At 34.8% G+C, this 18,298-nt stretch overlaps 1 protein-coding gene across 3 annotated transcripts in view; it reads right to left on the bottom strand.

Annotated features, from left to right (window-relative positions):
* Nucleotides 1-18,298, bottom strand: part of CRY1 (cryptochrome circadian regulator 1) — a 74,853-nt gene that overhangs the window by 8,054 nt on the left and 48,501 nt on the right. For all 3 annotated transcript variants that reach the window (XM_036252760.1, XM_036252761.1, XM_036252762.1), the window contains exons 3-10: nt 6,574-6,716; nt 3,997-4,181; nt 3,321-3,409; nt 2,416-2,556; nt 2,020-2,331; nt 733-884; nt 303-505; nt 105-200 (exon numbers count right to left, since the gene is read on the bottom strand). In XM_036252760.1, coding sequence (XP_036108653.1) covers nt 105-200; nt 303-505; nt 733-884; nt 2,020-2,331; nt 2,416-2,556; nt 3,321-3,409; nt 3,997-4,181; nt 6,574-6,716 — 1,321 coding nt within the window. The remainder of the gene's footprint in view (nt 1-104; nt 201-302; nt 506-732; nt 885-2,019; nt 2,332-2,415; nt 2,557-3,320; nt 3,410-3,996; nt 4,182-6,573; nt 6,717-18,298) is intronic.

The raw sequence follows: 18,298 nt of genomic DNA, 5'->3' as shown, positions 1-18,298 counted from the left end.
GCATTTTAAAGAAAGATTTTAAAATATTATAGTGAGGTTTAATAAACAATATATTTGATTATTAATCTCTTAATATTAAGTACAGACATTTCCTTTTCACTTACTTCCACTGTTGCTACAGCCTGCGATATTTTCTCCAGGAGAATACCCCATGAGGCCTCCATTCCCATTAGGATTAGAAGGCACTGATGCAAGAAGACCTACAGAGAAAAAATTTCTTATTAAATTATGATCAAGATCAATCAAGGATAGGTACATAAATAGCTGCCAAAGAAGCAAACCAGAGGCAGTTACTGACATACCTAGTCCTCTATATCGTGAAAGCTGCTGGTAGATCTGTTTCATCCTCTCAATATTCAAACGGCTCGCCTCAGCATGGTTCACCATTGGTTTAGGATAATTAACTCCTATCAAACATTTGGCTACCTTTTGGATACCTTCTGGTGCATTCCAGGGATCATAGATATATTTTGCAGGGAAGCCCCTTAGGACAGGCAAATATCGCCTTTTGGGAGAAGGGAGACAAATTATTAATAAAATTAACCATAAGCATATTGTAACAAATTATTTATTAGCTATGAATGACCAATATCCAATTAGCACCATTTAAATGATTTGTTTACCCTTTTCCTCATCATGAGTGAGGTAAACTTAAAGTGTTGATTAAAAATGAAAAGCTCTTCCTGGATTAGTTATTCCAAACTGAATAATAATCGATCACCCTTGATTTACCTGATATAGTCTCCATTGGGATCTGTTCGCCTACCAAAACCAACAGGGCAATAGCAGTGAAAAAACTGTTGAAAAAAGGAACTACAAGACAGCCACATCCAACTTCCAGCATTTATGCTCCAATCTGCATCAAGCAATAATTCTTCAAATACCTTCAGAAGTAATAGTAAGCAATTAGTTTGCATACACATACTTCTAAAAAGCAAGCATTTTCCAGGTCTCTACAGATCAAAAGTCAAGACAAAAAAAATCTAGCACAGAACTGTAAAATTAAACATTCCAAAGTTAGCTTCTTTGTCTCTGTTTTGTTCCACAGTGAGTTATTTTAGGAAAAGTAGCATATCAGTAATATAAGTGGATTTCTGAATAGAATTTACCTTTCTAGTCTTTGCAGTGTTACGTGAAAGAAGGGTGAAAAATTATTCAAGTCACTGATTTAAAAGGAATATGAGATTAAAAAATGGAAGAAAAATAAAAGCAGTAAACATTTTCAGGAAAACAAAAATGCTACCAAATACATCCCCAACAGAGACTTAGAAGCTTGGTACACTGGCCTACCTAAAGAGAGTATCCAAATATAAACGACCTTTGAAAATGCACTGGCATTATAGAGTTTAAATTTGAAATTTCTTGACCCAAGAGGAAAACAGAATTAAAATAAATTATTTTAAATACATTCATGAAGTATGTGCTACAGATCTACCTCATGTAAACTTTGTACTAGGAAATATAACAGATGCAAAAAAAGGATTAGAAATGGTCCTTGGAGAGGGGAAATTATGATATAAGTAGGAAGGTAAAACATATACATAAGTCCTGTTATGTATAACCCCAAGATAATGCTACAAAATATAGTATGTTTCATTTTACATAATAAATGTATTACTAAATAGCTGTAATGTTGAAGTAAAGTGATATATACTTTTAAATGTATACTATGAATTATTTCTAAAAACTTTTGGGTGAATACTTTCTGTGACAGAAATGATCACCTATAAGTATGTGGATGCAATGAAGTCCAGAGTGTTAAATTTTATACTTCCCTTGATGGCTAGGCTGGTTTAGCCAAAGAAATGATGTGAAATTAACTGAACCAGTTTTTGCCATATCTCCTGTCTCATTACACCATTCAGGTCTCCAAAAGTATGACTGTACTGTGGGAATTAAATTATGTGACCACTGAAAAACTAGACTATAAATGAATAAACGTAATAGACAACATCTAGAAAATGTTTTAGTAAAGTCTAGAGTCCTACAAAATAAGACATGCTATATTAGAGCACTCACCTTCATTCCTTCTTCCCAACTAATCCACAGGTCACCTCGTGTAACGAAGCAAGCAACTGCATGTCTGGCCAAATGGTGAATCCATCCCTCCTGACGAAGCTGTGTCATGATGGCATCAATCCATGGAAAACCTGTCCGGCCTTCTGCCCATTTTGCTAAAGCCTCAGGATTCTTATCCCAAGGAATCTGAACACAGATGGGGTTTCCTTCCATTTTATCAAAGCGAGGATTATTTGTTGCTGCTGTATAGAAAAATTCACGCCATAGTAGTTGCCCATAAAGAGAAAGGGGAGGGGAACTGTTCTTTTTTACCTAAGATTAAATAGTAAAGATGTATTATAAGCAATTTTTTTAAAAAGGACTTTGAAAAATAAAAAATCCAATTTTAGTTAATACCTTTTTGTAGAGATCTGTTAGTTTGAAGTAAAACAGTCGACATGACAAACAACCAAATCGGAGGTAAGGACTGAGTCCAGTAGGGCTAGCAAGAAGGGAATTGGCATTCATCCGAGGTCTTTCAAAGTTAGCCACCCAAGCCTGAAAACACAGAGAGAATTACCCTAACTTTTCCATTTTAAAGAAGTGTTTAAGATTTAGATTTTTAAAAATTGTTACATAGTGCTTGGGGAATAACATCTTATTATTCCAGCCATAAATAACATGTTTTAATAGAAAACAAGGAATAATAAAAGTAAGCTTTTTTTTCATCCTCACCTGAGGATATTTTTTTCATTGATATTTACAGAGAGTATAAGAGAAGGAGGGAGAGAGGGAGAGAGAGAAACATCAATGTGAGAGCAACACTTCGACTGGTTGCCCCAGGGATCAAACCTGCAACCCTTTGGTCAGCAAGCCGATGTTCTAACCACTGACCCACACTGGCCAGGGCTAAGCAGCATTTTGTTGTTGTTTCTGCCATCCTCATGTAGCATATACTCACATGAAATAAATTACCTTCAAATTCCTAAAACAAAGCTGAGAGCACCTTCCACCTGTCTCTTTGACACTGAAGTAAAGATGAAATAGAAGAACTCTACCCTAGCTTCAAAGTTATGGTCACCAGATACCAACTTATAAAAAAAATAGAAGAGGTAGTGTTGATAATAGCTAAAGAAGAAATAAACCAAAGAGGGAAAAGCTATTTAAATAAAGAAATAGCTGTTAATTTTCAATTAGGTTTATGCTACTTCAAATATTTCTCTTAATCCTTTTTCAATAGTCTATGTTTTGTTTTTAAGAAAGAGTGAAATTATTTTTAAAATGCCAGTTTGAAAATATGTGCATGATCTATATTATCATACTTTTCTTTCCAGATGCCTTTCCAAACGTGTAAGTGCTTCAGTTTCTCCACCTGGCCATACTGCAGAGGATAAGCCATCTGTATCAAAACCTAAAAAAAAAAATTCTTCTGTAACATAAGTAATTTTTATTTAACCACAACAATTACAAGAAAAAAATTACTTTGCAGAAAAATTATGATAGCAGCATAAAAATAAATTGATGACCCTGGATAGATCTTCACATATAGAAGATATAACGTTCTCTATTCCTTAAAATGCATATTTTAAGGTGATAACAGATAGGTCACATATTTTATTTTTATTTATATATTTTTAAATATTTGTATTGATTTTGAGAGAGAGAGGAAAGGAAAGAGAGAGAAATAATTATTGGCTGCCTCCCTCCTGCATGCCCCCTACTGGGGATCAAGCCCAGAACCCGGGCATGTGCCCTGAACTGGCAATCGTTCAGTGCACGGACAGTGCTCAACCAACTGAGTCACACTGGCCAAGGTGATCACATCTTTTAGAACACAAAAATAATGCACAGATTTATCACTTCTTAGTTTGAGTTTCTTTTATTTTTTTCTCCTATCTTTCTTTCTCTCCTAGTGCAAAATACATGTCAAATCAGAAACAGGATTTTCTGAGTGATTTATTAGCTTGTACATTCCACCTTCTTACCATTTGTACTCACCTAGTTCTTCTAGTGAAGGGACTCCATATTTCTCATCATGGTCATCAGACAGAGGAGTTGTGCACTTTTCTATCACGTCTGAAGTAATTGTTTCTACTGGTATCTCTAGTGGCTCCATTTTGCTGACGAGAGTCTGGAATCTTTTATAAGTAAGAGGTGGTTGTCCACCATTGAGTTCTATGATCCTATTATAAAAGTTAGTAAAATCCAGTTAGTATAAAAAAATGACAATCTATTTTGATTGATAAGTTCTGAAAAAGCTTAAAATCAGAAAATAGATAAAGTTAATTACTTGAATTCTAGGAGAATGACTAGAAAACGTGTAAAAAAATGGATAATGAATCACCCTGGCCGGTTTGGCTCAGCGGTTAGAATGTTGGCCTGTGGACCAATGAGTTGCAGGTTCGATTCTGATCAAGGGCACGTACCTCGGTTGAGGTTCGTCCCTGGCCCTGGTCAGGGTCACACAGGAGGCAACCAGTCAACGTGTCCCTCCCATGTTGTTTCTCTCTCTCCCTCCCTCCAACTCTATCTGAAGATAAATGGGAAAATGTCCTTGGGTGAGGATTAAAGAAAAAAAAAAGGTTACTGAATTTAAAAATAATAGTTTTCATTTTCTAGACATCTGCTAGTTGTCAAGAATATACAGCATGCAAGTACCAAAACGTTTAAGACAAAGGGTATTAAGCACCTATGAGTGAAAAAAAAAAAAGAGGCTAAATTAGCCTGAAGGCAATAACATAAAAATATAAAATTGTAAAAACATATTTTAACTCAGCTCCAAGAAGAAATGTAAAAACATTTAACTCAGCTCAAGGAATCTCTTAACCATCAAAAAAAATTAAACCAGGCCAATATTTTATCAGGGAGCAAACAAGTCTCATTAATTAGGATTTTATATTACTGTAGTGACAATCACTTGCTATTTTTTGTTCTCATGCTTTGATTAAAAATGTTACCATATCTATTTTATGTACATATTTTATGTATCTTTATGTAGTAAACATAAAGTATACTTCTGATCACTAATTGCTTCAATCAAATTGTACTAAAAGGAAAGATTAGGCTTTGCCAATGGTAGTTTGAACTAGACACTATTTGGGAATAACTTTTTTTTCTTTTTCATTATGGCCATTTGCTTAGCATTTAGCCTTAATAAAGAATTACTGATAAAATCCAATTCCATCATTTTATGGCCAGAAACTGAAGCCTACCAAGAGAGTCAAATTAGTCAAGGTCACATAGCTAATAAATAGCAAATCAAGGTTTTCTTAATCCAAATACAGTACATTTTTCATTATGCCACATAGTATGTATCAATTATATATACAAGACATAATCACACAAAAAAAACAAAACTATCCTCTCTGAATTTAGTAATTTTGCTTTGCTGTAATACTTTGAGTTTGTACTTAAGGTTGTAATAAAATGTGTCCATTATAATGATACAGCAATAGCACTACTGTTAATTATATAATAGAAACAAAGTAAAAACTTTAGAAAAATGTTTTCTATATGTTACGTTGTTTTATGATGAATTATACATAATTAATATTCACATTCAATCCGATAAACAATTCAATTTTATGTATAACACTGAGTCTTCCACTTAGAAGCAACTGTTCTTATCCTGTTTTGCCTCTTTCTTGTATCAGCTTCCTAACATTAAGAAAATTGGTAAATTAGAAGGCAAGTTTATTATCAGAGGATATATGACTTCTGGCTAAATATCAAATAAGACCCTTGCTGAATCAAGTCACAATTTTTATACACTTGGAAAAAGTAGAATAAAATGAACTAGTTTGTACTTATAAGTTAACTTAAAAAGTAAAATAATTTAAAACGTAAATTATGAAAATTTAATACTTGTAAGTATGTATAACAGTATGCCAAAGGTTCATTAAGTTAATGAATCTTATGAACCTTCAAAACTCATAGCATATGACACTTCCTAAATTTAAACTTGACCATGGACTCTTTGTTCGACAAAGCATCACTAAAGACTGGTTATTTCAAAAAACACACTTTGAGAAATATAATACTATGACATTGTTCAGAGGACTAGAGCTACATGAAATAGTAATTTGCATCTAGATTTAAAATCTAGATAGACAAGATATACACACATGAAGTGTGTATAACTTAAGATAATCATACAAAATATATCAAAATAGTTTATGCCTATGTTATCAAATAAACTATAAAATGAATATTGCTAAGAGTCCAGAAAGATAAGACTAACAAACAGTAGGCTGAGTTATAACAGTCAAGGGGAATTTTTATACTCTTAATATTTTGAAACTAAAATTCTGAGTATTTTGATTTTAAGCACTATGACTAAGTCTGGTATCTGTCACTGGGTAAGTAAATCACAGCAGTTTTGCTAAGGGTTTAATATATATTTATTTAGTTCTCCCACAATTCTATTATATATATGTTATTTCCATATATATACCCCACAGGTTAAAATTTGTCTGTGTACTTACTAATACTTAACTGTACATTTAAAAATGGTTAAGATAACAAATATTATATTATGTATATTTTACTATAATAAAAAAAGAAAAAATTACTTACTTGTCTAGGTCATATAATGTATGTGAAATTCGTACAATTACTTCTACTCCGGCTTCAGTAGCCAGTTTTTTAATAGCTGCATCTCGTTCCTTTCCAAAGGGCTCAGAATCATATTCAATTGAAAGTTTAGTAATGTTCCATTCCTAAAATAAGATAAAGAAGCAAAATTTACACAAATTTTAAAATAGTTTTTCTATTATAACAATGGAGGCTGGGAAAAAGTGTAAAGCTCATGATTTGCATATCAAATGATTCAACATACATTAAACTTTAAATATGCAGCAAGAAAATGTATAATTTATAAATTCAAAAATATATAAATAAGAAATGTATGTTCCCTGGACATCAAGCATTGTGCTAGGTATCAGACAATATAGCAATATGCTTAAAACCAGCTTCCTAAATGTGTTTGTATAGTACTTTACTTTTTCAAGTAATTTATACTTTATCTCACTTGTTACTCCAAACAACCCCTCAGGGTTTGGCACTTTGGTTAGTATATCCATTTTGCAGACATGGTTATTTTAATAATTAAGGGACTTGCTCAACTTCACAGAGCACAAGAATGCCTATTACTTCTATGAGTTGGTCTTTAATAAACCTTTGATACCTAATATGGTATAAGCTGCTTTGCTGAGGTACTCTGTTAACTGGAAAATATGGAGAGAATAATAATAGCAGCTATTTATTGAATATCAAGTGCTATATTAAAAAGTTCTGCACATCTCCTTATGGTGATTCTCACTGAGGAGACTGAGACTTCAGGGAATTAAGTGATTTCCCAGAGGGGTAGTAAAGTTGTGGTTTTTTTTTTAATTCTAAAATTTACTCTGATATACCTTACAAAGAAAAAAAATCATCTCTAATTCTACCATTATTTAACTGACTATACAGTAACATACTGTAATTCTCCAAACCTGTACAGATTAGACAAGGGCTGTCATCAATGGTGTGCTTTTTTTTTTTTTTTAATTGTTATTATAAACCTTGCATTGCACATCTTGATCTTTATATATACAACTTTAAAAAAACATTTTTTTTCTTGCATTTATTTTCAGAGAGAGAGAGAGGGAGAGAGAGAGAAACATCGACATGAGAGAGACACATCGAGTGGCTGCCACCCACACAACCCTAACCAGGGCCGGGGACAAACTGCAGGTATGTGCCCTTAGCGGGAACCGAACCCTGGTCTCTCTGGACCACAAGCCAACGCTCTAGCTGCTGAGCCAAACCAGCCAGGGCTTTATGCATACATCTTAAACACTTTGGGGCATCTGTTCTACTTTTTCTAGAAATAATTCCTTGAAAAACAATTAATGGATAAGATATTCACACTTAAATATTCAATACATACTGTCAAACTGTTAACCAGTTATACTGTACCAAGTTATACTTTCATCAGTAGTAAACCAGTGTTTACTCCCCATACATACCATAGTGGTGCAACTAATACATACACACAGTATACAAAGAAAAATAATATCTCATTTAAAATATTTTCCTTTCTTGAAAGTCTTGAAGAATTCCTACTAACCTTTCAATAGCTGCTCCCTTTGAAGTGTAGAATTTAGGGAGTGTAAATAATATAATTATTTTTATTTTACAGACTGTTGTATTGTTCAGGTTTGTTAGTACAATCATGTACTGCTTTTGAAATTTAAAAATCAAATTAAAATAAGGCCCTGATGGTTTAGTTCAGCAGTTAGAGCGTCTGCCCAAGGACCGAAGGGTTGCAAGTTTGATCCCTGGCCCCGCTCAGGGTCCTGTGGGAGGCAACCAATCTATATGTCTCTCTCACATTGACGTCCCCCCCTTCACTCTACCTAAAAATCAATGGAAAAATAGCCTCAGGTGAGGATTACCATAAAAACAAACAAAAAATTAAAATAAGAAAAGGAAAACATTACATTTGTTTTACAATACAGTAGTAGTCAGAAAACACAGAATCGAAAGTCCTGAGTTCAAAGAATGATTCTACTAATTGGGCAAACTGCTAAACTCTCCACATCTGCTTCCTTATCTAAAAAGTAAATAAGCCCTGGCCGGTTTGGCTCAGCAGTTAGAGTGCTGGCCCATGGACCAGAGAGTCCCAGGTTCAGTTCTGACTAAGGGCACATACCTCGGTTGCGGTTTGTTCCCGGCCCCGGTTGGGGTCGTGTGGGTGGCAGCCAGTCGATGTATCTCTCTCACATTGATGTTTCTCTCTCTCTCTTCTTCCCTCTCTATCTGAAGATAAATGCAAAAGTGTCCTCAGGTGAGGATAAAAAATAAAATAAAAAGTGAATAAAATGTAAGCAAAGTATTTAAAGTGTACTTAGCACATAAGCACTGTGTGTTTGCTATAGTAAAATGAAAAAAAACAACAAAAAAAATGTTATGAGGTTGCTGAAAGATTAAATGAGATGATGTCTGCAAACTGTTTAGCACACAGAGTATATAGTAAGACCTTAATGAATAATAGTTATTATTATTACTAGCCATTTGTATATTTCTCTTTCTGCAAGTAGCAGCTTATGTTTGCTTGGTTTTCCATTGTAGTTAATTTTTCTCTTATGGATTTTTAAGAGTTCCTTACATTTTAATGACAGCAACCTTTCTGTCACATATATTTTATAAATAATAGTTTGCACTTTATTCTATAATTTTTTTTGACAAAAGTCTTTTAATTTCTAGAAAGTAAATGTTGAGTGTGAGATGAGTCAATAACATCCCCTCGCTTCTATCCCTTTTTGATAAAGGAAGGGAACATAAGTCAGAGAGCTAGAGATTAAAATATAGACCAGCCCTGGCCAGTTTGGCTCAGCAACTGGAGCGTTGGCCAGTGGACCAAAGAGTTGTGGGTACGATTTCAGTCAGGGCACGTGCCTTGGCTGCAGTTCATCCCTGGTCCTGGTCTGGGTCATGTGGGAGGCAACCAGTCAATGTGTCTCTCTTACATCTATGTTTCTCTCTCTCTCTCTCTACCTGAAGATAAATAGAAAAATATCCTTGGGTAAGGATTAATAAAAATAAAAATAAAAAATAAAATAAAATATATACCATATTTCTAGTAAAGGTGAACTGGAGAAAAGATATTAGGTGTAAGGGTAGGTAAGCCTGTTAATATTTGACCCCTGAATTAAACAGATTTATCTACTCAATGATAAGCAGCACCTTCCCTGCAGTATGGGTTGCCCCTATAAAATTTATCACATGGAAGAATAGAACAGGATGTGCTCTCTGCAACTGAAGAGGAAAAAAGGTGTAATCTGAGCTATACTAGTCCTGGTCCTTCTACTAAACTCAACAATGAAATCATTCAATTCTTCCCTGGGGAAACAATAGTGAACAACATCTCTCCACCAAAAAAAAAAAAAAGTTAGGAAAGAAAAGGTTCCCAAACATCAAATGTATTCATTCATATGCCAAATATTTACTATAATTCTTATTACAGGCCAGATACTATGCTAGGTCCTACTATAATTCTTATTACAGGCCAGATACTATGCTAGGTCCCTCCCTCGTAGAGCTTACTGAGGAAGAATGGTAATACAGAGTTAAATAAATAAGTTAATATATAATTACCACTAGGAAAAAATGAAATGCTATGATAGAGTATATGGGGATGAGGGTGACCTGCTAAACTCATTCTACTTTTTTTCTTTCCTAATTATAGTGGCTAGACGTTCAGTGACTGATGGGAACGAGTATCTGTACTTTGTTCCCTATCGTAGGTGGAAAGCATTCAGTGTTCCATCATTAAGTATGATGTAAAAGGGGTGTTGAATTCTGTAAGATACTTTTTCTTCATCTATTGAGATAATCACAATGTATTTTCCTTTATTCTATTAAGAGGATGGATTATGTTGATTTTTATGATATTGAACCAACTTTGTATTCCTGGGATAAACCTCATTGATCAAGATGATGTATTATTTAAAAGTACTGCTAAAATCAATTTGGTAATATTGTTAAGGATATCTGAGTATATGTTTATGGGGGACACTCGGCTATACTTTTTCTTAAAATTTCTTCATCAGGTTTTGGTATCAGTTATGTTGGCCTTATGAACCAAGTTGGGAAGTGTTCCCAACATTGTCCTCTATTTTCTGAAACAGTGTTATAATACTGGTATTACTGTATTTCTTCATGTGATAGAATTCACAAGTAAAGTTATCTTGGGCCTAAAGTTTTATTTATGGGAAGGTTTTTAAATTACAAATTCAATATTGTGTTTCCATTATAATTCAGTTATAAATATTTGCTGTTCTCTTGCTATTCATTTCAATTTAATTCTATTGGAGTCAGAGAATATATTCGGTAAGATTTCAATCTTCTGAAATTTATTGATACTTGTTTTGTGGCTGAGTGCATGGTCTATCTTAGTGAATGTTTCATATACACTAGAAAAGAATATGTATTCCTCTGTTCTTGGGCATAGTGTTCTACAAGTATTAGTTATAGCAAACTGATTGATAGTGTTATTCATATCATCTATATCTTCATTAATTTTTGTATCTTTTTTTTTTAACCCTCACCCGAGGATATTTTTCCATTGATTTTCAGATAGAGTGGGAGGGCGGGAGGGAGAGAGACAGAAACATCGATGTGAGAGAGACATATTGATTAGTTGCATCCCACATGAGCCCAAACAAGGCTGGGGATCAAACCGCAGCCGAGGTACATGCCCTTGACTGGAATTGAACCCATGACTCTGGTTCACAAGCTGACACTCTAACTGTTGAGCCAAACCAGCCAGGGCAATTTTTGTATCTTCTATCAATAACTGAGAGGTGTAAAAATCACTAACTTTGGATTATGAATATATCTGTTTCTCCCTAGAGTTTTTACCAGTTTGAGATTCATGTATCTTTTTGCTGTTAGTAGGTACATACACATTTATGATGGTTATATCTTCTTGAAGTGAGACTTTACTCTGCATCTCTGATAATTTTGTCTTGCATTCTACTTCTCTATGCTTACTGTTTACAAAGTACATATTTTTCAGTATTTTTTATTCAAAATATATTTCTTTATATTTCCTAAGTGTCTTCTCTAATTAACATATAGGTGATTCTTGCTTATTTTTTATCCAGTCAACCTGTGTCTTTTAAATGGAGAGCTTAAAGTAGACCATTTACATTTAATATAATTATTGATATAGCTGGGTTTAAATTTACCATCTTGGTAAGTTTTCTTTTTGCCTATCTCTTCTGTGTTCCTACCTGCCTTCATTTGAATGAGTCAAATATTTTTAATATTTCATTTTAAACTCCTTCATTAACTTTTTAAAAATAGCTCCTTGTGTTATTTTATTTTCATTATTGTTTTTTTTTAATCCTCACCTGAGGATATTTTCCTATTTGTCTTCAGATAGAGTAGGAATGAAAGAGAGGGAGAGAAAAGGAGAGAGAGAGAAACATAATGTGAGAGATATATCAACTAGTTGTCTCCAGCACAACCCAGACCAGGGCCAGGGACAAACCGCAACCGAGGTACATGCCCTTGGCTGGAATCGAACCCACGACTCATTGGTCTGTGGGTCGAAGCTCTACCGCTGAGCCAAACCGGCCAGGGCTCCTTGTGTTATTTTAGATCACAACAGGCATTTTTATCACAGTCTATATTCCAATCATATATTGTGTGATCTTGTTATAGATTATGTTACAACCCCATAATATTGGTATTATCCCCTACAATTCATCACTATTAGTTAGATTTAACCTGTCAATAGTCTTTTAAAGAAAATAGGACATATAAATATACATAACTAAAATAATGAAAAAGGTGGTTTTTAAAATATTTTTCCATATACTTAGTGCTCTTCCTTCTTTGCCACAGATCTTGTCTTTCATCTACAATTATTTTCTTTCACCTAGAAGAACTTCCTTTAGTATTTCTTATAGTACAGAGCTACTGGGAATAAACGATCTCTGCATTTGTCTGCTTAAAAATGCCTTTATTTACTTTTTTTTTTTTAAAGAATAGTTTTGCTAAGTTAACATGGTTGCTTATAGTTCTTTAAAGATGTCATTCCATTGTCTTCTGGACTGTATTGCTTCTAATAAGAAACTACCTATCATTTTTTTTTTTTTATCTTCACTCAAGGATATGTTTATTGATTTTTAGAAAGAGAGGGAGGGAGGGAGAGAGAGAGAAACATCAATCAGATGTCTCCTGTGTGCACCCTGCCTGGGAATTGAACCCACAACCTAGGTATGTGCCCTGACTGGGAATCAAACCTGCAACCTTTATGGTGTATGGAATGATGCTTCAATCAATAGCTACCCAGCCAGGATTTACCTACCATTCTTATTGTGGTTCCACTAAGTATGTCTTTACTCCTCCAGCTGCTCATAAAATTTTCTATCTTTCAGTTAATTGACTATTACGTGGCAAGATGTGGTTTTCTTTATATTTATACCATTTGATATTTGTTTAGTTACTTGGCATTGTGGGTTGATATCTTTCATCAATTTAGGAAAATTCTCAATCATTATATCATCAAATATACATATTTTTGTGTTCTAATCTCTCCTCTTTTGTCTAAGTCTACAGTTAGACATATGTCAGGCCATTTATTATTGTTCCACAAGTCTCAGACACTCTATTCCGCCCCTCCCCCGCCTTTTAAAACTCTTCCTTCTCTTTCTGTTTCAGTTGGGATAATTCCTATTGATTGTCTTCAAGTTCACTGATCCTTTGTGCTGCTTTGTCCAGTCTGGATAAGCCCACTGAAGGAATGAGTTTATTTCTGGGATTGTATGTTCTAGCATTTTCATCTGTTTTTTTTTTTTTTAATCTTCACTCGAGGACATTTTTCCATTTTTTGTTCAGGTAGAGTGGGAGGGAGAGAGAGAGAGAAAAAAACACTGACGTGAAAGGGTCACATTGAGTAGCTGCCACCCGCATGACCAACCAGAGCTGGGGAGAAACTGCAACCCAGGTACGCGCCGTTAGCGGAAACCGAACCCGGGTCTCTCTGGACTGCAGGCCGACGCTCTAACCGCTGAGCCAAACCGACCAGGGCTCATTTGGTTTATTTTAATACTTTCCATTTTCATATATCTTTCACCTTTCAACTAGATCCTTTAATATTGATAACATAAGTATTGTAAAGTCCTTTATAATCCCAACATTTGAAACAACTGTGAGACTATTTCTATTGACTGTTTTTTTACTTAATTGCAAGTCACATTTCCCTGTTTCTTCATGTGTCTCATAATTTTTTATTGTATGCCCCAAAATGGTATAAAATAATGATGAACTAAATAATACTTGTCTCTAAAAAAGTACATATAGTCTTTGCTCTCTCTGACCGCTAGAAGTTATATTAATGTAGTCTGTGATTGAGTTGGGTCTGGGCTTTGTTGCTGCTTTGGTTAAATTCCATTCACCACTGGCTTCAAATATTTGGAGGGCAGGATCCAGATTTTTTCTTCAACAGGGCTTGGGATTTGAGCACTGACAAGACATATTCCTCTGCTTTACAGCAGAGTCACTAGCTTTACAAACTGTAGGGCATCTCTCTTTACTTTGCTGTCTACCCATCAGTTTTATGTTTGCTTTGTTACCATAAAATTCTCTTTGTTTTCCAGTACTGTCCCATAATTTTCTGCAACTCAGGAGACATCTTTCTACCCTACTGTCCTGTCCCCAGCTTCAGTGGACTACTGTTGCACTAAGTGAATGCACAGTGCAGGTCAATGAGGGATCTTACGCAGTTCTTCTCCCTGCCTAGCCTTTGGCACACTGCCACTGACTGGTACTCTATGGAGGCACTGTAGGACAGAACTATTATTGTCTCTTTCCCACTATAGTGCAAACTCCATGAAGGTAGAAACTTCTCTGTGACAAGGGCTTCTTGGGATTCTAACCTGTCATGTCAACCCACATATGACCACAAAAAGCTCTGTAAAATTTCAACTGAATTTCTCTTTACTCTCAACTATCCTGGATTCTTTTCTCTTCCTGCTGTGCTCTCGGGGATGTAGCCATGAGTCTTTTCTTTCCTATGAAAGGCCCATTCCTTTATGGAATTTAGTTTATTTAGGTTTCTTTGTGTCCTCAACTCTTTGGTAGGATAAAAAAGGTATGATTTTGTGACTATTTACTTCTCATTGTTAAGATGGCAATAATGGCCTGTTGCAACTTTGTACAACTTCATCACAGGTGGAAGTCCCTATCTGCTCTTCAGCACAGGTCTTTATCTTAAACAATGTGGTTACCTTTGAATTTCAGTATCTGAATATAACAATAAGACTGCATGTAGTATTAAAATATTTTCATGTGAGTAAGTGAATATTCACTCTGTATTTTTAAACACTAAGATTTATATTCATTTTTGTGTATAACAATTACGTGTTAACCATTCAGAGGCATAATATGAACAACTAAATGGATGTAAAGTTCTAAAATGGTCATGATTAATACTGTGAAAATAATTAGGAAATGTAATATTTTAATAGAAAATCTAAAGTTATAAATCTCAGAGTTCTTAGGGAAAAGCATTTAAAGTAGTATAATTACATAAAAAAAATGTTATCTCACAAAATAACCCAAATATAAAGAAGGTGAAGCTCTAAACATTTCTATCCATCCATCTATCCATTACCCCTTCTTTTATCCCATAAATCAACTTTCAAGGTTTTAAATACTATTTATATACTGAAGATTCTTAAACTTAGTCCAGATTTCTCCCAAGTACTTGGGCAGGACCTGAATACTTAGGCAACAAGTACACTTAGATGTCTAAAAGGCATCTCAAACTTAAAATATTAAAAAAATAAACTCCTGATTTTTCCCTAAACTTTTTCTTCCCATAGTATTCCTCATCTCACTAAATGGCAATCCATTGTTATCATTTTTCCAGACTATAAACCTAAAAATCATCCTTGACTCTCATATACCACATATATTTTTAAAACATATACAAAATCCTACCACTTTCCAACACCTCTACTATTACTCTAGTCCCAGTCTTTCCATCATCTTGTCCTGAATAACTGCCTCCTAACTGACCTTTCTGCTTCTGCCTTTAAAACACCTTCCACTCTCCCATGTCCACTCTCTACAAGCAGCCAGAGTGATTCTTCTAAAACTTGAGTGAAATCAGGTCACTCCTCTACTGAAAAAAATCTGATGACCTCCCATTTCACACAGAGTAAAAGTCAAAGTCCTTAGCATGGTCTCTTCAGGCCTATGAATTGGCTCCCTGTAACCTCTGACCCTATGTCTTCTTTTCACTCACTGTGCTCTAGCTATGCTGGCCTTTTGCTTTTCATAAGTAAGTCATGGCACATTTCCACATCAGGGTCTTTGTAACTGTGTTCCTCCCACCTGCAATACTCCATCCCTATCTTAGCAGCTCAAAACAAATTTTTAATTCTCACAAGTCTGTCAACTAACTAGATGGTTCATCTATTAGTCTAAATTGAGCTCAAGTACAAGCCTGCAATCAGTTGGCAGCGTGGCTGGGGCTGGAGAACCTAAGATGATCTCTCTTCCACATCTCAGACCTTGGTGTTAGCTGTTGGTTGGCCTTCTCTCTCTACTCATAGTCTCCTATAATTTGATATTTTAACCCAGGTTTTCTTGCATGGTACAAGGTGCATTCCAAAAGAGCAAAGAGTCATTTGAGACCTAGGATCTGGAACTCAATGTCTCCTTTGGCACTTGGTCAAGACAAGTTATAAGGTCAACCCAGGTTTAAGGCCATAGGAAAATAAACTCCACCTTTTGATTAAACAAGCTGCAAAATATCACATCCCACATATTTGCATGGCTCAGTTCCTTCATGTTTGCTCAAATATCACCTTATCAATGAGGCCATGATTACATATTAAGTAACTACCCTTCCCTCATCTTGGCACTTAAATATCCCACACTTTATTTTAGAACCTCTCACCACCTGGCATTGCATATTTACTTGTTTCTTTGTTATTGTCTCTTTCCCACTATAGTGCAAACTCCATGAAGGTAGAAACTTCTGTTCGGTTCACTACTATACCCTGGCATCTTGAACACTGCCTTGTACATAGTAGGCACTCAATCAATATCTGTTGAATGAATTATCTTATTCAAATAAGCATGTACCATAAAATAATAAAGAATCTGAAATATCTAAAAAAGGATAACAAATTTATGCACTTAAGTGCTAGTAACTTTATATATTCGATTTATTCTGTGATTTTAAACAAAACATTTTCTTACACTTCAGTGTGTCCATCAATAAAGACTTTAGTCACATGTCTCTGTTTCTTGGTTATAATGAGGATGTTTTAAAACAGTACTTTAAATTCCTTATGCATAAAAAGTTTCTGCAGGGTCTGGAATATGCACAGTCTTGGTAGCTTACCAGCCTGGTACCAAATATGAAAATGCAAGATTTAACTGCATAATAATAATGTAAGATAGTTATGATTAATAGTGTCATCCAAGTTTTGCCTAGGCTAGTGTCTGCTAAGCTTCTTTATCATTTCTTCAGTAGAATGTAGGGGAAAAAACGTTTTTTTATTTGTTATTTATTTTTATCCTTACCCGAGGACATTTTTGCATTTATCTTCAGATAGAGCAGGAGGGAGGGAGGGAGGAAGAGAGAGAGAAAAACACCAATGCGAGAGACACACATCGACTGGTTGCCACCCACATGACCCCAACCTGGGCCGGGGACAAACTGCAACCAAGTTACGTGCCCTTAGAGGGAACCGAACCTGGGTCTCTCTGGTCCAAGGGTCGATGCTCTAACTGCTGAGCCAAACCGGGCAGGGCAAAAAAAAGTTTTTTTAAAAAGCTATCTTGTCAACCTATATTAAGTCTGAATTGAATTGAGAAAAATTCTAAATTCAAAACACATCAGAAAAAACAATTTATCAGACATGTGTGTATAAAAATGCTCTGACTCCATTCCTAAATCTACTCAACAGAAACGGAATGAATGAATGCTATAGAGAGAAGATACATGCTGGAGGAGACATCAGTACTGGAACCACTGTCACCATCCCAATAAACTCAAGGCACTGTTATCAGGTCTAAACTATTTTTACCTCTAATGTGGGGAATGTGATTACTTACCTATTAAAAATTCTCACTATTTTATGTACTAGAATAATAAAACCAGAGGTGTCTGGCCAGATGGCTTGGTTAGAGCATTGTCTAACCAAAAAAAAAAAGGTTGTGGGTTCAATTCCCAGTCCAGGAGCACAGGGGAGGCAACAATCGATGTTTCTCTCTCACATCAATGTTTCTTTCTCTCTCTTTCTAAAAAAAGTAAATAAATAAACTTTTTATAAAAATAAAAAATAAAGCCAGAGGCAATAATGTAAATGAGTCAGCTAGTTCAAACAAAAATATTTTTTCTCAGAGAAACTGGGGGGGGGGGGGGGGTGAAGGTTAGGAATGGAAAGGAGACCACTTTTAGGATTTTTTTTTTAAACACATGCACGTAATACCTCTAAAGAAAAATTAAAAAACAAAAACATCAATACAATAAAAAAAATAAGATTTTAATTCCCTCTATGCTCTAGACAGAGTAAATAAATATGAAAGGCAGTTTTCATAAATGCACTTTATATAAACTGGTACATGTAACCAAAGGAAAAATGAGAATAAAATAATAAATATTTTATGTGTATGTGCTTGTGCTTATGTATCTGTATGTTATGGTCCATGTGGAAACTACTGCCTCTCTGCAGACTGACAAGACAGGAGGATATCATCTAATTTCAGAAGACAGTTTGATTTAATA

The sequence above is a fragment of the Molossus molossus genome, unplaced genomic scaffold, assembly GCF_014108415.1.
Source record: "Molossus molossus isolate mMolMol1 unplaced genomic scaffold, mMolMol1.p scaffold_m16_p_10, whole genome shotgun sequence".
Lineage (NCBI taxonomy): Eukaryota > Metazoa > Chordata > Mammalia > Chiroptera > Molossidae > Molossus > Molossus molossus.
Note: the sequence above shows the minus strand (reverse complement) of the source record. Positions and strands in the feature narration are given on the sequence as shown.